At 56.4% G+C, this 20,566-nt stretch overlaps 10 protein-coding genes across 10 annotated transcripts; 8 read left to right on the top strand and 2 right to left on the bottom strand.

The window, feature by feature from the left end:
• Positions 1–675: 675 nt before the first annotated feature.
• On the top strand, positions 676–2,984 carry CCM_05192 (extracellular protein, putative; the record flags this gene model as incomplete). Its single annotated transcript, XM_006670337.1, has 4 exons — positions 676–724; positions 827–1,013; positions 1,063–1,237; positions 1,746–2,984. The coding sequence occupies 4 exons, from the start codon at positions 676–678 to the stop codon at positions 2,982–2,984; spliced, it is 1,650 nt and encodes a 549-aa protein (XP_006670400.1).
• A 1,261-nt stretch (positions 2,985–4,245) lies between these two features.
• CCM_05191 (WW/Rsp5/WWP) lies at positions 4,246–5,576 on the top strand (the record flags this gene model as incomplete). The annotated part of the gene is made up of 3 exons (XM_006670336.1): positions 4,246–4,584; positions 4,659–4,973; positions 5,034–5,576. 3 exons carry the CDS (start codon positions 4,246–4,248, stop codon positions 5,574–5,576), a joined length of 1,197 nt encoding a protein of 398 aa, XP_006670399.1.
• Positions 5,577–6,029: 453 nt separating this feature from the next.
• Positions 6,030–6,873, bottom strand: CCM_05190 (uncharacterized protein; the record flags this gene model as incomplete). Its single annotated transcript, XM_006670335.1, has 2 exons — positions 6,030–6,473; positions 6,550–6,873. The coding sequence occupies 2 exons, from the start codon at positions 6,871–6,873 to the stop codon at positions 6,030–6,032; spliced, it is 768 nt and encodes a 255-aa protein (XP_006670398.1).
• Positions 6,874–8,436: 1,563 nt separating this feature from the next.
• CCM_05189 (tubulin alpha chain) lies at positions 8,437–10,300 on the top strand (the record flags this gene model as incomplete). Its single annotated transcript, XM_006670334.1, has 7 exons — positions 8,437–8,461; positions 8,622–8,662; positions 8,736–8,762; positions 8,849–8,924; positions 9,013–9,543; positions 9,601–10,024; positions 10,075–10,300. The coding sequence occupies 7 exons, from the start codon at positions 8,437–8,439 to the stop codon at positions 10,298–10,300; spliced, it is 1,350 nt and encodes a 449-aa protein (XP_006670397.1).
• A 393-nt stretch (positions 10,301–10,693) lies between these two features.
• On the top strand, positions 10,694–11,872 carry CCM_05188 (hydroxymethylglutaryl-CoA lyase; the record flags this gene model as incomplete). The annotated part of the gene is made up of 2 exons (XM_006670333.1): positions 10,694–10,951; positions 11,021–11,872. 2 exons carry the CDS (start codon positions 10,694–10,696, stop codon positions 11,870–11,872), a joined length of 1,110 nt encoding a protein of 369 aa, XP_006670396.1.
• A 690-nt stretch (positions 11,873–12,562) lies between these two features.
• Positions 12,563–14,455, top strand: CCM_05187 (vacuolar ATP synthase subunit B; the record flags this gene model as incomplete). Its single annotated transcript, XM_006670332.1, has 6 exons — positions 12,563–12,661; positions 12,757–12,841; positions 12,894–12,913; positions 13,063–13,224; positions 13,278–13,603; positions 13,657–14,455. 6 exons carry the CDS (start codon positions 12,563–12,565, stop codon positions 14,453–14,455), a joined length of 1,491 nt encoding a protein of 496 aa, XP_006670395.1.
• A 761-nt stretch (positions 14,456–15,216) lies between these two features.
• Positions 15,217–16,523, top strand: CCM_05186 (aldose 1-epimerase; the record flags this gene model as incomplete). Its single annotated transcript, XM_006670331.1, has 2 exons — positions 15,217–16,069; positions 16,135–16,523. 2 exons carry the CDS (start codon positions 15,217–15,219, stop codon positions 16,521–16,523), a joined length of 1,242 nt encoding a protein of 413 aa, XP_006670394.1.
• Positions 16,524–17,028: 505 nt separating this feature from the next.
• Positions 17,029–18,468, top strand: CCM_05185 (diphthamide biosynthesis protein 1; the record flags this gene model as incomplete). The annotated part of the gene is made up of 2 exons (XM_006670330.1): positions 17,029–17,236; positions 17,291–18,468. 2 exons carry the CDS (start codon positions 17,029–17,031, stop codon positions 18,466–18,468), a joined length of 1,386 nt encoding a protein of 461 aa, XP_006670393.1.
• Positions 18,469–18,802: 334 nt separating this feature from the next.
• On the top strand, positions 18,803–19,702 carry CCM_05184 (dihydropyrimidine dehydrogenase; the record flags this gene model as incomplete). Its single annotated transcript, XM_006670329.1, has 1 exon — positions 18,803–19,702. One exon carries the CDS (start codon positions 18,803–18,805, stop codon positions 19,700–19,702), a length of 900 nt encoding a protein of 299 aa, XP_006670392.1.
• A 180-nt stretch (positions 19,703–19,882) lies between these two features.
• CCM_05183 (sister chromatid cohesion protein Ctf8, putative) lies at positions 19,883–20,335 on the bottom strand (the record flags this gene model as incomplete). Its single annotated transcript, XM_006670328.1, has 1 exon — positions 19,883–20,335. The coding sequence occupies one exon, from the start codon at positions 20,333–20,335 to the stop codon at positions 19,883–19,885; it is 453 nt and encodes a 150-aa protein (XP_006670391.1).
• Positions 20,336–20,566: the final 231 nt, after the last annotated feature.

Genomic DNA, 20,566 nt, shown 5'->3' with positions numbered 1-20,566 from the left:
AATTTTCCGGCATCGGTCTAGATCGGCCGTTAATACTCCTAACTACCTACCTAGGTAGCACACAGCCGCTGGCGCTAGTGGCATCTGGCCGCATCGCGACTGGTGTGACAGAGAAACGTCATCCAGAGTGGACGATTTACACGTGTTGTATGTAGGTCTGAGTGGTCTGAGTGTATCTGTGTAACCGTGCAACGGCATAGTAGACTCGGAGGGAGGCAGACAAGGGGGCGGCGGTGCGGAGGAATGCGACTGGAAGCCCATCGAAGTGGTGCAAGCAAGAGCACACGACACACACAAAGGGGGTTTCTCTTTTTGCCCCGTTCATTCACTTCTCTGCTCGTTATTGAATTGGAGATTTCTCACCGTATGAAGGGGCCTAACCTGAAGAGCAGATCAAAGTCCACAGGTTCCCCCAACCATCCGTAGTAATTTCCATCTCATATGCATTTCAACACCCAGCCACCGACAGGCACGGGATTTTCTCCGGTCATTACTTCTCCATCGAGCATGTCACTGATGCACGTCAGGTCAAGCGAAAAGACTTGAAAATAAAGCACCATGTCGACAAGGTGGAATGCATTCTGCGCAACGATTGGAGGAGGCGCAACGCATTATTAACCGTGGCTTCTCAAGGGGGGCGGCGCTGTGGGGATGTCATGCATCAGATATACTGAGATGCAGGCACATGCGCGCGCTGGCACCCACCACATGTTCGGCCTACTATGTATGTGTGTCTTGGGAAGGATAAAAAGAAGAAAAAAGAAATAAGGATATAATGCTTTCGACAGGGGCGGTATTAAGTGAACCCAGTCTTTCATAGTGTAAGCCAGCATTTCTGCTGGCGGCGCAGAGGACCCTCAATCTATCCCAAGTACGCCAGACCAGGAACATGGTTGCAGCATGACGGCGCCGCCAACCGGCGAGGTGGCGAGTGCCAAGGTAACATTCCCTTTGCAATGGCAACATGGGCAGATGGCAGATGATGGCGAAGGTCGAGAAGTGATGATTGAAGTGTCCCTCTTTCTGAAGTGTCCCTCTTTCCCCCTGATACCCCTGTAACAGAGGAGCCACACCACCACCAGCCCAGCGACCCCTACAGGCTGCCAGAACGCCCAGCACAGTGGCTGTAGGCGCCTCGCAGCCAACCATGCTTGGCCAGCTGCCCTGCTCTCGCGACCAGAAACATTCCAACTTACAAAAGGCACTCGACGGCCCGTCACTTGGGCTTCACTTTTTCGTTTGGAACCAGGCACGCACACCACTCTCGCATTCCCTCTCTCTTTTCTACACTCCTTTCTTTCAGAACCACCCGTTTCACTTCTTGCTAGCAAGGAAATCCGACAACCATTCGTCATCTGAGCCTTCTCCGTCTCACACAAACGATTTTCCTGTTACGCAACACTCCATTCCTTATTCACATCAACTTTTGAGCTGTGCTCACACATTCTCTCGACTTTTTTTCACGCCCCCTCCTTTTCCGTTATAAAAGCCTTTGCCTGCCTGTGGTTTTTATTCGCCTTTGTCTCTTGTACGTTACTCTCAACCCTCCCTTTTCCACTCATCAAGCTGGTTCTTGTTGACTTACACGCCTTCATCTTCAGGTGCAAACGCACAACTTTTTTCGCTCTCTTTTGACAAGAGATCCCACGCAACCACACTTTTTTTTGCCCTCTCTCTCGACATTGACTGTCTAAACTTTTTGGTCCTTTTTTTCAAAAATCACCAACCAACCAACCACCGTCAAGATGCAAATCATCGCTTCCGTCGCCGCCATCCTCGGCATGGCCGCCTCCGCCTCCGCGCACATGGCCCTCACCAACCCCGCGCCCCTCGGCTCTCCCAAGAACGGCGGCTCCGACTACGACATGAAGTCGCCCCTCAACGCCGACGGCAGCAACTTCCCCTGCCGCGGCCACCTCAACCTGCTCGGCACCGCTGGCGGCAAGTCCGTCGCCACCTGGCCCGCCGGCTCCAAGCAGACCCTCTCCATCGACGGCAGCGCCTGGCACAGCGGCGGCAGCTGCCAGGCCTCGCTCTCCTACGACAAGGGCAAGACCTGGACCGTGATCTACTCGTGGCTCGGCAGCTGCCCCTCGGGCCCCGGCCCCTCGTCCTACGACTTCTCTGTCCCCGCCGATGCCACCGCCGGCGAGGCCATCTTCGCCTGGTCCTGGTTCAACAAGGTCGGCAACCGTGAAATGTACATGAACTGCGCCGTCGTCGAGATTAGCGGCAGCAAGTCCAAGAAGCGTCGTGGTGTTGCCATGAGCGCCCGTCCCGCCATGTTTGTCGCCAACGTCGGCAACGGCTGCGGCACCTCCGAGGGTACCGATTTCCAGTTCCCCGACCCCGGCCCTGATGTCGTCACCAAGGGCTCCAACTTTGGGCCTCCCACCGGCAAGTGCGCCGGCTCCGGTAGCCCGGCTCCCCCGCCGGCTCCTGCTCCTTCCTCCTCCGCCGCCGCCGCCCCCAGCGCTCCCCCCGCTGCCAGCAGCTCCGCGCCCGTTGCCAGCAGCTCCGCACCCGTTGCCAGCAGCTCCGCACCCGCCGCCCCTGTGCCCGCCCCCAGCGGCACCCAGAAGCCTTCGCCCTCGGCCCCCGGCGGTGTCTTTATCACCGTCTCCCAGTCCACCGGTGTCGCCACCTCGCTGCCCACCACCGTCCAGACCATCGTCCGCCCTACCCAGAGCGCTCCCGCGCCCAGCAACTCGGCCCCTGCCGTCACCAACTCTGCTCCCGCCCCTGCTCCTACCGTCTCGGCTCCTACCGCCTCAGCCCCCGTCGCCACTCCTGCTCCCACCGGTGGTAGCGGCTCCAACGGTTACGCTGCTTGGTCCCCCTGCCAGGACCTTGGCGCGTGGAACTGCATCGATGGCAAGCAGTTCCAGCGCTGCGGCGCCGGCAACATGTGGTCCCCTCCCCAGGGCCTCGCCGCCGGCACCTCTTGCCAGTCTGGCGTCGCCAAGGACATCATCTTTGTCTAAAGCGCGCCCACGGACAAGCGGTTTGCAGTCAAGGGGGGCTTGAATCTCGGTAATATGGACATATGACAAGAACTAGAGATGACATGACGAAAACAAAACGCTCGCTCCCCCCGCAATATTATTGTACATTTTCCGGGACTGTTACTACCAACACTACTTTCACTTCTTCTTTTTTGCCAATGGCAACTGACGTTATTGCATTGGAACCCTTTTGGCTCGGTCTTTTTGCACTTTTTCGAGAAAAAAAATATCATGTGTGTTTATCTACCTCTTTTTTTTATAGCATAGTTGGGCTTGTTGTGCTTCCTTTGGCCCCTCGGCGAAGAGAGAGGAAGAGAAGGAGCGATATCTGGCTATATCAAATTCCTGCTCCTCTTTGGCGCCGCATGGGAACTGAACGAACTAGCCCTGGAGCGAGTTTTTGATACTTGTACAGATAGACGAGACAATTTTGCCAATAAACCACTGCTTTTATAGCAACTTACATGAGGTCTTGTGTGTGATGTCTTGATCAACGGTTCAAGTGCTGGACTGGTGACCAACCAAAGTGTCGCAGCAGGATACAATGAACTTTTGGATTTCCGGTAGTTCTTCGGAAGCCACATGGCCATATCCTTTCCACACCCAACGGATTCGATGATTTCGCCGTAAAAATGCTGTTTTGCGAGAGGCAGCCCAGTGTTCAGCTGTTCATCGGTGGCGCTGCAGCCGTGTGGCTTCAGGAAGTGCTGCGCCTCACAAGGGAGCGATAACAGAAAGCTTGATATTCCAAGCAAATACTAACAGCACTACCAATCTAACCAAGTGGGCGGCAAGCTACTAATATACCGTACTAATTACCCGTACCTAGGTTAGCAGGCACACCCACTGTAACTGGGTACCTAAATAATCGCCTTGTAGGCCAGCCCTTTCACAGCTGGTTCTTTGTCGCCTTCATCCTCCGGCACTTGTCCTTTTCTTCCTTTTTTTTTCTGGGTTCGCTTCATTCTTCTTCTTTTAATTCTCGTCTTTCTTGATTCTTCTCGCAACCGTTTCACATCGCCCGCCTGATCAAATTCACGTGCGCGGTCTCTCCTCCTCCTCAGAGCTCCAGTGCGCCAACGCCACACCTTGCCCCCTCCAAAGAGGGTACAATCGCGCAACCAACCTCTCCCGCCAGTCCTACCCTCCCCTCCCTCCCCCTCCACCTCGGTCGGTCTTCCTTTTTTGCGCTCCCCCTTCTTTCGAAGCAACCGCCCCTCCTCGAAAACGTCGCATCCAAATGACTGGGCCGGCATCGCCAAGCACAGGAGGCCCGACTTTTGCGCCTCCTCAGTTACCTCCCGGCTGGATCGCGCAGTGGGACTCGTCCAGCAAGAAGTACTACTACGTCCAGCTCGCCACCGGCGTCTCCCAGTGGGAGACTCCTACCGAGGCCGCAAAAACCGGCAGCACGCCCGCGCAGCAGGAAGACCACCCGTACGGCGTCCCGCCGCCTGAGATTATCACGCATCCCGACGGCTCCCAGACGGTCAAGCACGCGGACGGGCGCATGGAACCTATCATGGCCGATGGCAGCAGAGGTATCGGCGACGGTCCTTCGGGAGACCGTGGCTTTGGCGTAAGGACTCTCCTTTCTTCTTCCCTGGTTCCTATCCAGCAATCATTTCCGCTAACTCAACTGTTTCTCATTAGTCCATGGCCATGAACGCCCTTCTTGGCGGCAAACAAGGCGGTGGTGGTGGAGGCAGCTCGGCCCTCGGTAGCCTCGCAAGTCAATTCCTCGGCGGCAGTAGTGGTGGCGGCAAGACCTCTTCTGGTATTGGCGGCAAGCTCGTCGGTCAGCTCACCTCGAACCTTTTTTCGCCATCCGAGAAACCCGAGGCGCCGTCAAACTACCACGGTGGACAAAATCAGCACGCGCCAACTGGTGGGCAGGGTGGCCTCGCCGGTGCCGTCATGGGTGGCGTAGCCAGCATGTTTGGCGGGCAGCAAGGCTCTGGTCACCAGGTATGCAGTTCCCTTTATATTCCTTTCGATGCTTTGAAGAGCTGACCAATGATATTGCAGAACTTTGGCTACTCCAACACCGGCACTGGCGGCACCTACTCGTCCAGCAGCCCCGCGCCAACCTACAACCCGCCCGGTTCGAACCACAACATATCCAGCTCCAACCAAAGCTCGGGCTCCAATCATGGCAGCCAGACGACACACGGGAGCGCCTCTCAAAGCCAATCATTCTCGGAGAAGCCTTCGCACCAGTCAAGTCAGTATAGCGATGGCAGCTACTCGCAGCGCCCCCCCAGCTACGGTAACCAGTCGCACCACAGCAGTCAGCAGAGCTACGGTGGTGACCAGTCAGGGTACTCGGGTCAACACCACTACAACCAGTCGTCGTCCCACGGCGGTCAAGGGCACAGCTACAGCGGCTCCCATGGTGGTCAGCACCATGAGGGTCAATACGGTAGCCAGCAATACGGCGGCCAGCAACGTGGTAGCCAGCAACAGAGCGGCGGATACAACTCTGGCAACCAGTACGGCAGCGGCCAGTCCCAGTACGGAGGCGGTGGCTACCAAGGCCAAGGTCAGGGGTATGACAGCAGCCGTTACTAGAGAGTCTTGATGGAAATGGCCCAGTGGGCATTTTTCTATCACCAATCTCTCGTGCGATTGCGCATATTCCCCCAATGTTCTGGCCCCGGAACGGCATAGGGTTGAGCCTATGTCTTTTACCCCTGGATATATAAAATGGTTCGTGGCCCTCGCTGTTTCTTAGTGTCCAGCTGCATGAGGCGAGGAATGCGGCGCTTCAGGTGAGGTCCTTTGGATGAATGAATAATGACATGGGTTATGATGGCATGAGCTCTGTTGATGCTCGTACAGTAATAGGGGCATCATGTTGATTAACCCAAAATTACATAACAATATTTTCAATACTCTTTTTTTTTCATTCCTTATTTTAGAATCATGTATAGATAATGGAAAATGTATCCCTTTTATAAGGGATTGCGAGAAAATATTGATCATTAAAAGATCGCTTGATATATACATGAGAGTGGGATGGAGCTAGTCCCTCTTCTTTGATACACGATCCTCGCTGGTGGCAATGTCGGTCATGCGATTCGCGATCCATTTTGCGAGGAAGAGCATCGCCACTGCGACAAGGACAACGTATCCAGCCGTCAGGAGCAGGGACTCGGGGACTGCGTTGAAGAGGTACGGGTCCAGAATCAGGTCCACGAGCACGGGTGGTGGGTTGCGCATGAGGTCTGGATGGTGCGAGAAGTAGTCTGCGGCAGCGTGGACCTGCAGGAGGAGAAGGGACGCCTTCCGCTCCTTGGCATCGGCGGAAGAGTCTCTCCGACGGTGTACCTGGGGTTGTTGATCCTCGACGTCGCTCTGGCGATCCGAGGAGTAGTTGGCGAGAGAGAGCATGAGGTCTGCTGTCTCCCAGACCTTGTCCAGCTCGTAGACATCCATGGTGAATTCTGTAGGTTCCTGTTTCACGCTCTGCATTAATACGCTGCATTTCATTGCGACCTGCCCTTTGCACCGGCGTCCGCCTGGGGGTGCTACGCAAACTTACAATGGCGGCCCAGCAAACGCGCAGCTCATATCGCCGGCCCGGACTGAGATTGTCGAGGAGGAACCAGCTCGCGCGGCCCCGCGGCTTGCCTTTCAGCTGCGGATTCGAGTCATCGTGGAAGATGCGACTGAGATTTGTGCGGATAGACAGGGTCTCGGGGTCAATGACGTCGAGGTTGAGATCCGTCAGCGACGGTGAAGCTAAAGGGTAGGTGACGGGCTCGGGACCAGTGAAGATGATTTTATCGGCGTTGGCGGCGACATGGCCGGCGAATGCAGCCAGCGTAAATAAACAACTAGATAGTATGTTTGTGCGAATCTTCATGGCGCCGAAATCTGCCACGTCCGTATCAGCGAATCCCTTGTAACTAGATTACTCTGTAACTACGAATGGTGTTCACATCGTCGCCAACACCAACAAAAGTGGTTCATCACTTTGGCCGTTCAGTTGTGGCTAGAGCTCACTGGTGGCACAAGTGGCTCATTTGCTGCTGATAGTATTGGGTACACAGCATGTGGCGCGGGAGCGAGTGGCTGAAGCAGGTACAAAGTGACACGCGACGCGTGACAAAAACACACAGAAAATAGAAAATAACAGTGGGCGAGCAAATCTTGGGTCAAGGTGGGCGCCCGGGGAGCTCCCGAGATAATAGGTGGGCTTGGACCAGCAGCAATGCAGACGACATGTTCCCTGCTGGCGGAAGTAAACGGGAGGAATAGGAACTGGCAGAAAAAGAAAAGGCTGAAGAACAAACGATGGTCTTTTTTTTTTACGGTAATCTCTTCATAACTTATTGCCTGCCTGAGGACTGGCCCCTTTTGACAGGAAGTGTTGAGCCTGGTAATTTGGGAGAGACAAGGAGGGGTAGCTCGGGTGTCCCTCCGTCCATGAGAGCAAGTTGACGACTCTGTCGATGCGGGATACGCGTTGCGAATCTCAACGCGCGCCAACTGGTCAACGGTCCTGCAAGAGTTGCCTGGTTTTGTGTTGAACCCTGCGATGAAAAGACATCTCGACGGTTTGCCCCTTGCTGGCTGGAGCGGTGAAGACCCTGGTGGTGTCCTGGTAGTGTATGACGAGAAACGAGAAACGCGCTTCCCTGGGCCGAAAGTCAACAAAGGAACCACGCGGGGGGGATGAAGTACCCCCAGCTGTTTACAGTGAGGGAATGCGCCAAATGTACAGCGAGGTACAGCCCGTTACAGCGAGTTCGACAGACCGCATTTACTGGGACCTTGGGCCACTAAAATCGTCCGCCGAAAACCGCTAGACCAGCTGCCGCCAGCTGCTTCTGTGCCTCATCCCAGCCAACCAGAAGCTGGCCCTCTAGCTTTTAGCTTGGCCCTCCCTCACCCATGCGGGTGACAAAATAAAGACAGATAGTCTACGCACTCTATGCAAAGCAGGGTTAAAAGAGTGAAAGTAAATAAAATAGGAAAGACGAGAATAAAAGGAAAAGTATAATTAAAGAGATAGAGAATAAAAGTATACGAATAAGGAAGACAATAGTACATTACTACTGGTTACCAATCTACCTTACTTGGCGATTTATTCCCCCCTGGCGCGCCAAATCATCGGCTCCTCCCCCTGTCTCGCCCAATTTCCCCCACCTGCTTCTAGAGGTACCTGGCTGTAGCTCTCTTTCCGCTCTTCCCTCTCAGTGTTGTGCTGTGCTCAGTGCTCACCAAAACGCCACCACCCCAGCAACTCGACTGGATACTGCAAAAGCCTTCGCCGCCGGGCAGATTTCACTTGACGAACCCGCCAGACCCTCTTCTTCCCAGACTCTAGCTCTATTTCTCTGTGTTGCCCGTATTCTCTCCTTCTCTCTTCCCCATCTACCCATCGAATCCATTTCCACCTCTCAAACAAAACAAATCCATCGCCATGCGTGAGGTTATCAGTATCAACGGTATGCTGGCGCAGCTCCTTTCGAGTTTACCCCTCCTCTCGGCCCCCGTTCGCAAACGCGTTTTTGCTCACCGCCGCCAATCTTTTGGCTCCCCTCCTCGACCGGACACTTTCTCGTGCACGCCCATGATAATGGTGATGCTGACATTAGTGATATTTAGTCGGCCAGGCTGGTTGCCAGATTGCCAATTCCTGCTGGGAGGTATGTCGACGCCTATCCCCTATTCTCGCGCCCCTCGCTTTGTAAACACGCATTTGCTAACTCCTATTCACAGCTCTACTGCCTTGAGCACGGTATCCAGGTAATTTTGACACGATCTTCGCGTGACATACCACTTCGGCTGTCGCGAGTATACCAAGAATAACCACTGACCATCTACTCGAACAGCCCGATGGTTACCTCACTGAGGAGCGCAAGGCCGCGGATCCCGACCAGGGCTTCAGCACCTTCTTCTCCGAGACTGGTACGCCAAACCTCACTCTCCCGCGCCGGCCGTTTCACGACTTTGATGGCATTTCTACCGTTTGTTGAATGCTAACACCACCATATAGGCCAGGGCAAGTACGTCCCCCGTACCATCTACTGCGATCTCGAGCCCAATGTCGTCGACGAAGTCCGCACCGGTGCTTACCGCAACCTTTTCCACCCCGAGCTGATGGTCACTGGCAAGGAGGATGCTTCCAACAACTACGCTCGTGGTCACTACACTGTCGGAAAGGAGCTGATTGACGGTGTTCTCGACAAGATTCGCCGCGTTGCCGACAACTGTGTTGGTCTTCAGGGTTTCCTTGTCTTCCACTCCTTCGGTGGTGGTACCGGCTCTGGTTTCGGTGCTCTCCTCATGGAGCGTCTCTCTGTCGACTACGGCAAGAAGAGCAAGCTCGAGTTCTGCGTCTACCCTGCTCCCCAGACCGCCACCTCCGTTGTCGAGCCTTACAACTCTATCCTCACCACCCACACCACCCTCGAGCACTCCGACTGCTCCTTCATGGTCGACAACGAGGCCATCTACGACATCTGCCGTCGCAACCTCGGTCTTGACCGTCCCGACTACATCAACCTGAACCGTCTCATTGCTCAGGGTAAGCCAAACTCTATGAACTGACCTTTCTCTGGTTCTCGTACTAATACGATTTTAGTTGTCTCTTCCATTACCGCCTCGCTCCGTTTCGATGGTTCCCTCAACGTCGATCTGAACGAGTTCCAGACCAACCTGGTCCCCTACCCTAGAATCCACTTCCCTCTGGTTGCGTACGCTCCCGTCATCTCTGCCAACAAGGCTGCCCACGAGGCCAACTCGGTCCAAGAGATGACGATGTCTTGCTTCGAGCCCAACAACCAGATGGTCAAGTGCGACCCCCGCAACGGAAAGTACATGGCTACCTGTCTGCTGTACCGCGGTGACGTCGTGCCCAACGACGCGCACGCCGCTGTCACGACCCTCAAGACCAAGCGCACCGTTCAGTTCGTCGACTGGTGCCCCACTGGCTTCAAGATTGGTATCTGCTACCAGGCTCCTGAGAACGTCCCCAACGGCGATCTTGCCAAGGTCAACCGTGCTGTGTAAGTTTTGTCAACTCGACTGTTGTCGTTACACTACTAATACAAACTAGCTGCATGCTTTCCAACACCACCTCTATCGCCGAGGCCTGGTCCTCCCTCTCCGTCAAGTTCGATCTCATGCACTCCAAGCGTGCTTTCGTCCACTGGTACGTTGGTGAGGGTATGGAGGAAGGCGAATTCTCCGAGGCCCGTGAGGATCTTGCTGCTCTTGAGCGTGATTACGAGGAGGTTGCTGCCGACTCTACTGGTGAGGACGAGGGCGAGATTGAGTATTAATTGGGTGAAAACGCCATATACTGCTTAGGGGGATTAATTTCTTTCGAGGCAGACTTGCCCACTCTCTATGCCCCAGGGGGTGTAATTACGTTATAGTTCTATAAACACAAACATTTTTAATGTCAAATTCCCTTGTAAAATTGGAGACGGCTGACTACCGCGCAGCTGTGTTGCTGCCATCTTGGGAGTTCCAGTTGAATTGCATGTTGTTGGCCCGTTCTGCATCATTATTGGCGCCGAGAAGGGCCGCTTGTTGCCGCGTTGATGGATCAAGCTGGGGGCCGACAGTACGCGCGCCACACCGCGGGGGAACCTGGCTCCAACTGCCGTCGCTCAACTTGCTCCTCACACGACGTTTACCACTTTTGAACTACATCTCATATTCCCCGTAAAATGTCTCTTTTGCGATCAGTCGTCTGCAGAGCATGCAGAAGAACGCAATTCCAAACCCAGCGCGGCTTTGCCACCGCCAGCGCTTCGGCCCGCGACAACAGGGTCAAGCTCGTCGAAGTCGGACCCCGAGACGGCCTACAGAATGAGAAGAAGACGATTTCCCTGGCTACCAAGATCGAACTGATTGAAAGGTTGGCACGCACTGGCCTGGATACCATTGAAGCCGGCTCTTTCGTCTCTCCCAAATGGGTTCCTCAGGTGCGTGGCAATGGCTGTTGCCGACTGACCGCCCGTCGGTGGTGTGTTTGCTGACATTGTCCGTTTTAGATGGCCAATTCCGCCGAAATTCTCGAACACCTTCTCCAGCAAAAGATTCACTCCCCCGTCCCGATCTCATACGCCTTTTTAGCGCCCAACACAAAAGGTCTGCAGAACGCGGCGGCGCTGCTCAAGCAGCACCAAGGCGCTTTTACGACGCAGGCGAATCCCGCGGCGCCCGGGGACAAGACGCCCAAGCCGGGCGTGGAAGTTGCCGTGTTCGCGGCGGCGACGGAGAGCTTCACGCAAAAGAACCTTAATTGCGACATTGCGACGTCGCTGGAGCGGTTCAAGGCGGTCATCCAGGACAGCAAGGCGCTAGGCCTGCGGGTACGGGCGTACGTGTCGGTGGTGTTGGGGTGCCCGTTTGAGGGCTTCGATGTAGACCCGCGCAAGGTGGCCGAGATTGCGACGGACCTGCTCGAGTCGGGCGCGGACGAGATCTCGCTCGGCGACACGACGGGCATGGGCACGGCGCCGCGCACGAGCAACCTGCTCAAGTGCATGGCGGCCGCGGGCATCCGCAGCGAGGATATCGCGATGCACTTCCACGACACGTACGGCCAGGCGCTCGTCAACACGGCCGTTTCGCTCGAGCACGGCGTCCGCATCTTTGACTCTAGCGTCGGCGGCCTGGGTGGCTGCCCGTACAGCCCTGGCGCCACGGGCAACGTCGCCACGGAGGACATGGTCTACTTTATGGAGACGCTGGGCATGGACACGGGCGTAGACCTGGACGCGGTGGCGGATATTGGTGCCTGGATCACGGGTGAGATTGGCAAGGCGAACGACTCAAGCGTCGGCAAGGCGGTGCTGGGCGCGCGCGCGCGGCTGGCGGCGAATGCGGGCAAGGCAGAGTAGGCAGCTGGTGGGAGAGTCTGTGGCAAGGCGAATGAAATTTGTATAGTAGCTTGTATGGTGGTTGAGATTATGAGGAGATTTGTAGCTGCTTCTTCAAATTCTGGCAGATATTCCAAAAAGTCTTTGTCACTACTTGATTGCTTTGTCACTACTTGATTGCTTCTTCTGATTATTGAGGCATTCTGCAGCGTTGCCAAACTACCTAGGTACGCAACACTACCTCCAGAATTGGAGAAAAAGGCCTGCATTGTCACAAATGACCCAAACCCGAAATCAATTCAGCATTTTATATGACCCAAAGTCTATTTTCCAAATGCTCCGACGGCGCAGAGGTACCACTTGCTGGCAGTCATGTGACGTCGTTGCAATGAGAGCTGCCTCTCCGTGCCCGTGGCCCGTGGGCCAAGCCGACCCAGAGCGGGCTCCACACAGGCGTAACCAAGCTCAACCTCCTCCAACCTCGCCTTGTCTCCAGCTCCGTGGTTCCTCGACAATCACCATCTGCACTTGCCCTATCGTCCGTGACTGCGAATTCCCAGCGTCGGCACATAGACAGCGGGACGAACCAAGGATCCCTCGCCCTCCTCACCCTCTACCTACCGCTATCTCTCGACAGGCTGCGCCGGCTGCCTCTCCCCCCACCTACAGCGGTCGAGCGTTTTCGTCAACGATCTACCACAGCCAGCCAACATGTCGGACCCGCGCGAGTCGTCCTCGTACTCCATTGTTCCGAGAATTCGCTACAATACCATTGGCGGTATCAACGGTCCTCTCGTTATCCTCGACAATGTATGCTTTTTTACCTTCTGCCGCGGGTCGGGGCCGTTGCAATGGGGGCGGCAACGTCGTGGCTTTTTTGGGGTTCGGACGCTAACGGCTTCCAGGTCAAACTGCCCAAGTTCAACGAGATTGTCACCTTGACACTTCCCGATGGAACGGAGCGCTCTGGTCAGGTTTTGGAAGCTCGAGGTAGGCAGACATAGCTATTTCTTATAACCCGGACCTTGCTAACCGGCCTTAGGTGACCGCGCTGTTGTTCAGGTACGAAGGGTTGCGTCATATGGACCATCCGCGACTTTTGCTAAAGGTGCACGAATAGGTTTTTGAGGGCACTTCTGGTATTGATGTGAAGAAGGTAAAATGCAATTCATTTCGTCATGATTGCCCTGCAGAGCTAACAGCAACAATAGACTACGGTTGAATTCACTGGTGAGAGCTTAAAGCTCGGTGTCTCTGAGGACATGCTGGGACGCATCTTCGATGGTTCCGGCCGCGCTATCGACAAGGGCCCCAAGGTTCTTGCCGAGGACTACATTGACATCAACGGTAGCCCCATCAACCCATACTCTCGTGTACGCTTCGAACGACGCCAGGAATTGAGCACCGAAACGCTGACTGGTCGTAGGAATACCCCGAGGAGATGATCTCGACTGGTATTTCGGCCATTGATACCATGAACTCGATTGCCCGTGGTCAAAAGATCCCCATCTTCTCCGCTTCCGGTCTTCCTCACAACGAGATCGCTGCCCAGATCTGCAGACAGGCTGGTCTGGTTCAGAAGAACGGCATCACCAACAAGGGTGTCCATGACGGCCACGAGGACAACTTCTCCATCGTCTTTGGTGCCATGGGTGTCAACTTGGAAACTGCCCGCTTCTTCACCCGCGACTTTGAGCAGAACGGCAGTCTGGAAAAGACTACGCTGTTCCTGAACCTTGCTAACGATCCTACGTATGCGACCACGACTGAGTTGCTGTCTTACATGGTGCTAACGCGGATCATAGTATCGAACGCATTATTACTCCTCGCCTTGCCCTGACAACTGCCGAATACTACGCGTACCAGCTCGAGAAGCACGTCCTGGTCATTCTTACCGATCTCTCTGCTTACTGCGATGCCCTTCGAGAGGTTTCCGCCGCCAGAGAAGAAGTGCCCGGTCGTCGCGGTTACCCCGGTTACATGTATACCGATTTGTCGACGATTTACGAGCGTGCTGGTCGTGTTTCTGGTCGCAACGGTTCCATTACTCAGATTCCTATTCTGACGCTGCCCAACGACGATATTACCCACCCTATCCCCGATTTGACAGGCTACATTACGGAGGGTCAAATCTTTGTTGACAGAGCTCTGGACAACCGTGGTATCTACCCGCCGATCAATGTGCTGCCTTCTCTGTCTCGTCTGATGAAGTCGGCCATCGGCGAGGGCATGACACGCAAGGACCACGGCGATGTGTCCAACCAGCTGTATGCCAAGTACGCCATTGGTCGTGACGCCGCGGCTATGAAGGCAGTCGTTGGTGAGGAGGCTCTGTCAGCAGAGGACAAGCTGTCGCTGGAGTTCCTGGACAAATTTGAGCGCCAGTTCATCAACCAAGGCCAGTACGAGTCTCGTTCGATCTACGAGTCTCTGGACCTTGCCTGGAGTCTGTTGCGTATCTTCCCCAAGGAGCTTCTGAACCGTATTCCCGCCAAGATTCTCAACGAGTACTACCAGCGGGCGCACAAGGATACCAAGTCCAAGGGCAAGGGCCGCGCCGAGGCTGAGCAACAACAAGAGGAGGGCAACCTGATTGATGCTTAGGCGTACCTTGTAATGTAGTAAGCAAGTATAGAACTGGAGACGGAAATACGGAGGGGTGATCTGTGAATGCGGGAACCTATTGTTACAAAGACCAAGTGGTGTCTGGCAACGGATGGTGTGCCTGTGCTGGCATCTGCGTTGGGCGGTTGCCAAAGTGCGACGGTTGTGCAAGAAGCTGTCGGGGCCGATAATGGCATGTACGAAGCCGGCACCTTGTTTTTTGAATGTCATTGATATTCTACAGTCCAATAGAAATTGAAATTGAATTGTTTGTATTATGTCAATTTGCGCCCACCCCCCACTGTCACTGCAGCTCATTACCCCTTCAGGTCTGGCTGGGTGCTCCTTCGCCCCTCTCGCTCCCCAGGTTTCTCCCCAAGCCACCGTCGATGCATTGCGTTGTGCACCTGACAGGACGACAATCCCGACAAAAGGGCCGGATAGATGTCGCTAGCTCCGGGCGCTGGTGTCGATCCAGCCTTCTTCTTTGGCTGATCCTGCAACCCGCACCTGGGGAAGCTCGTCTCGGCTGCAGCTTGCCTGTACATTTGCGCACACCGTTTGCGCAGCGCAACCGGTGATATAACCCCATGCCCTCCCAACTTCCCCAGCTCGGTCTGTCACTTCTCCTCCTTTGTCCGGTACTGGGAAGCCCTATCATTCCTTACTCGTAGCTCCTCCTAGAGTTGTTCGCTGAATCTCTGCTCTCACTACTAACCACGACACCCAACCTAACACACCGACATACGCTGCCCGCCACCATGAAGATTGGCTCCCATCTCACTGGCCTCGCTGCAGCCGTCGCGCTGCCCTGGCTCGCCTCAGCCGCGACCAGCACCAACTCGACGTCCGGCCCGGACAAGGACGGCAAGTACTGGATCGAGGGCGACGGCCTGCGCGCCGCTTTTATCCCCTACGGGGCCACCGTCTCCAACGTGCTTCTCAAGGACAAGCGCGGCGTCGAGCGCGACATTGTCGCTGGCTGGGACAATGCCACCTACTATGGCGAGGACAAGCTTCACCCGCACTTTGGCGGCGTCCCCGGGCGCTACGCCAACCGCATCAAGAACAGCACCTTTGCCATAGACGGTAAAACATACCACGTAAAGGCCAACGAGAACCCGACGCCCAATCACCCGGACGGCGTCGACACGCTGCACGGCGGGCCAGACGGCTGGGACTGGCGCAACTTTACTGTTGTATCCCACACCAGCAACAGCATTACGTTTATGATTCTCGACCCTGACGGCAAGGAGGGCTTCCCTGGCGAGGTCATCTCGTACATCACCTACACGCTGCAGGGCATGGACTGGCACATCAAGATGATTGCCCTCGCGACCACCAAGAAGACGCCCATAATGCTCAGCAGCCACACCTACTGGAACCTCGATGGCTTCGCCAACAGTGAGACCAGCACGGCTCTCAACCACACGCTGCACCTGCCCTACAGCGGCCAGCGCGTCGCGGTGGACAATATCCTCATCCCCACTGGCGAGTTTTGGTCCAACAAGAACGGCTCGGTCAACGATTTCTGGAGCGAGCCCCGGCAGATTGGCCATGCCATGGGCGAAAAGGACCTCGTCAACAACTGCGGCTTCAACTGTACTGGTTACGGTGAGTTTCAGTCTACGGAAAGAACCACATGGCGGTGCACACGGAGAAGCTAACACGACGCATAGACAATTGCTTCCTCGTCAACCGAGACCACCTCGGCCCCTACGACTGGCGCAACGAGGGTCCCGTCGCCCGCCTCGCTTCCCAGTGGTCTGGCATCGAGATTGACGTTTACACCGACCAGCAGGCCTTTCAAATCTACAGCTGCAACGGCATGGACGGTAGTGTCGCTCTCAAGAAGACACAGGGTTTCAAGGATAACAAGGACTTTCCACGCACCATTCCTCAGTACGGCTGCGTCGTCATGGAAGTACAGGACTACATTGACGGCATCAACAACCCCGAGTGGATGCGCGGCAACCGTCAGATATTTGGGCCCGGCGACGACCCGTATGTTCTCCAGGCTACGTACAAGTTCAAGGTCCACAAGGACGAGGACGAGTCGAGTGCCTGATGGAGTTTGGCTGATGCTGTGGCTGGAGAGACAGGATGGATAATTGATGATCTTAGGCGGCCGCTACCCTTCATCCGCATAAACAGGCAACAATATTTATGAAATATGCAATTTGATGACTTACAGCTTGATACCGAATACCAACTCACATAATGTCTTACCGTTTTCAGAACATTGTTCTTTAAACTTGCATTTCTCCAGCACATTCTTTCGCCTCGGTTAAGAAATGGAACAGGGAGACTGATTTTTAACAGATAACAAATGCGGTGGATGTAATTATTCTCCTTGTCGATTATTGTCCTCCTTCAGTGGCAAGACCCGCTCCACCAAAGTTGGACTACGCCATCCAATCCCATTGGCGCAAAATGTAAACCACCACTTTTACTCACCCTCATTCAACGGCGACAAAAAAACTCAAGACGACAAAAATAGCAGAAAAACTTGCAGAAATAATCGCATGGGCCTATAAAAGAGTGCTATAAGAGGATATATATATACAGGCGGCATGGAGGACGACAGAGCCCAGGTCGACCTCGGCCTGGCCGCAGATATAGAAGAGTCTCAGATGCTTCAGGCACAGACTGCAGAACACAACGGCGAGGAACCGGTCGTTAAGCAACCGAAAAAGCGTTTTGTGGGAAGAAGAGCGGCCGCCGAAGCTGCTGCCAAGAATGGCGTGCAAGGGACTACGGGAGAGAGCGGTGCTCTACAGAGTGAGTCTTTTCCTCCAGCTCACCAAACTCATCTCGACTGACACATATCATCAGCTGCCAAACCCAGACGCGCGCCGCGACTGCTTAACCGCGTGCCGCCAGAGATATCCGAGGACCCCAAACTCAAGGCTGCCATTGCGCTGCTGCCCTCCAACTACAGCTTCGAGATCCCCAAGACGATCCACCGCATCCAGACGGCCGGCAGCAAAAAGGTGGCGCTGCAGATGCCCGAGGGCCTGCTGCTCTTCGCGACGACCATTTCCGACATTCTCACGCAGTTCTGCCCCGGCGTCGAGACGCTCATCATGGGCGACGTGACGTACGGCGCCTGCTGCATCGACGACTACACGGCGCGCGCCCTCGGCTGCGACCTGCTCGTGCACTACGCCCACAGCTGCCTCATCCCCGTCGACGTGACGCAGATCAAGACGCTGTACGTCTTCGTCGACATCAGCATCGACGCCGCGCACCTCGTCGCCGCGCTCGAGCGCAACTTTGCCAGCGGCCGCACCACGCTCGCCCTCGTCGGCACGATCCAGTTCAACGCCACGATCCACGGCGTGCGCGGGCGCCTCGAGGCGGCCGGCTTCCGCGTGCTCGTGCCGCAGATTGCGCCGCTCAGCCGCGGCGAGATTCTCGGCTGCACGTCGCCGCGGCTCAGCGACGCCGACGCCGTCGACGCCATCCTGTACCTCGGCGACGGCCGCTTCCACCTCGAGAGCATCATGATCCACAACCCGCGCGTGCCCGCGTACCGCTACGACCCGTACTCGCGCAAGCTCACGCGCGAGACGTACGGCCACGACGAGATGCAGTCGGTGCGCCGGACGGCGATTCGCGCCGCGCGCGGGGCCCGCCGCTGGGGGCTCATCCTCGGCTCGCTCGGCCGCCAGGGCAACCCGCACACGATGGCGCGCATCGAGGCGGTGCTGCGCGACCGCGGCATCCCCTGGATCAACCTGCTGCTCAGCGAAATCTTCCCCGGCAAGCTCGCCATGATGGCCGACGTCGAGTGCTGGGTCCAGGTCGCGTGCCCCCGGCTCAGCATCGACTGGGGCTACGCGTTTGCCCGCCCGCTGCTCACCCCGTACGAGGCGCTGGTCGCGCTCGGCGTCGCGGAGGATTGGGAGGACGAGGCCGGCGGCGGCGGCGGCGTCTACCCGATGGACTATTACGGCAAGGATGGCTTGGGACGGACAAAGCCGCTGGAGGCCGCGGCAGCTGCGACGTGAATGTTGTGGAAAGAGAAAAGATCGTAAAATTTATATAATCAAAGCATAAAAAAAATCGAAATTTCTAATGAAGCTCAAGACTAAGAACTTGTCGTAGTTTGGAGCCTGTTTCATACAGTTGGATTTGATCTGAATTGTTGCTGACGCCTGCGCTAGCTGAGTGAGTCAACGTCGGCGACAGAGTATTGCGACTTGCCTTTTACAACCAGCTCGTCCCTGCAAGCATTAAAAGAACATGCGTTCACGAATCATCAACGTCAATATTCAGTAAATTATCAATCAGCCGGGAGTGTACATAGGTCATCTCAGCATCGTTCGCAGTCTGTCCTTAAAGATGGAATTAGCTCAAGCCTTTGCTGTCCGGGCTGGCCTCCGCCACCTCCAACCCCTCGCCTCCGGCCTCGAGTTCAACGTCTACAAGGCGACATCACCCGCCCACGGCGCCGTCGTCCTGCGCGTGCCCAAGCACAAAGTCTTTCAAAACGCCAACGACCCCAACGTTGACGCCCGCGCCCTCGTCCGGCAAGAAGCCGCCATCGCCGCCCTCCTGCAGGCCACCCCCGTGCCTGTGCCCCAAGTCCACGGCTACTACGAAATCGACGGCTACCCGGCCATGGTCTGCGAGTACGTGCCCGGCGACGGCGCTCTCAACGACGACGTCGCCCTAGGCCGCATGGCCGCCCTCATCCACACCGTGCCGGTCCCAGCCGACTGGCCGCCCATTGCTTTCGTGGCCATGGAGGGCTTCCCCAGCACGCAGCTGCCGGAGTTGTTCCTGCAGCGCATGCGCCGCCGCTTCGAGGTGCTTGGCCGGCTGGAGCCGCAGACGCGGGACTGGGCCGTGGACGAGGCGACGCTGGGCGTGGTGGCGCGGCCGCTGCTACGCCGGCTTCCGCCGGCGCTGCTGCACATGGACCTGCGGGACGTCAACGTCCGCGTGCGAGCGGGGCACGGGATCGCGGCCGTGTTTGACTGGACCAACGCGCTCCTTGGGCCGCCGGTCGTCGACGTGCACCGCAGCATCGAGTGGGGGGCGCAGAGCACGCCGTTCCTCGCGGGCTATGAGAGCGTGCGCGCGCTGGAGGCGGTGTCGCCGCGCGAGGGCGCGTTTCTCCGGCTGGACGCGGCGCTGGTGCTCGCGCTCGTATTTGTGTCGGAAGCGCCAGATCCAGAGAGGCGAGAGGGAGCGCTCGGTCGCGTGCAAGAGCTGTGCGAAGCGTTAAAAAAGGAGTAGCAACTTGAACGTTGCCGCCAAGACATCATCAAATTCATGGCCAATCTCATCATGAATTCCCGCATCGTTCTTCTTTGTAACAGTCGCCTTCCCGCTCAAGCCGCCTTCCCGCTCAAGCCGCCTTCCCGCTCAAGCCGCCTTCCCGCTCAAGCCGCCTTCCCGCTCAAGCCGCCTTCCCGCTCAAGCCGCCTTCTCCGTTCCCACCGGTTCCGGGCGGTTGCTAAAAATGAGCTTGTACTTTATAATCTCCACCACTTCTAGGTTCTCGCCCTCCTCCATGTGCGCGCCGCCCGAGCCGTACTCGAGTCTGTTTTCACGCCGGCGTACCACGGCCACGGCCCGCGGCAGCTTGCGCACCTCGCCTGTCAGCCGCTGGTGCTGGCCGACAAACATGTATACGCACTTCATCCACGCAGTGCTAGTCGGCGCCGCCGCGGGATCGTAGTCGGGAAAGGTGATGCGCCCAATGTGCACGTCGGACAGCGGTTGGCCGTCCGCGCCCTTCGGAAGGTTGATATTGCCCTGGAGCTCGAGGAGGGCGAGTCCGGAAGGGGTCTGGATGAGCTGCGGTAGAGGGTTGGGACCGTCGAGCTTCCTGTCTGCGCGAGGAGGCTCAAGTCTGGTCGCCTGCATGGTAGCGGGTAGTTTATGAGAGATATATGAGAGATATGATGTAACACTCTTTCACCAGTGTATCTTCCGCACGTTTCGTTGATTGGAGAAGAACAACCTGAAAGTGGTTCTAAGATGAAGCTCGTATGTGATGTGTATCCGCGAAGCGCGTGCTCCCAAATGTCTCTGCCTCTTTGGGCCTGGCGCATTCCACCTGTGGCACAGGCGGGCCACCAGCCACACCTTTGCGGC

Source organism: Cordyceps militaris (assembly GCF_000225605.1).
Source record: "Cordyceps militaris CM01 unplaced genomic scaffold CCM_S00004, whole genome shotgun sequence".
NCBI lineage: Eukaryota > Fungi > Ascomycota > Sordariomycetes > Hypocreales > Cordycipitaceae > Cordyceps > Cordyceps militaris.
This window is presented reverse-complemented; position numbering and strand designations above follow the sequence as displayed.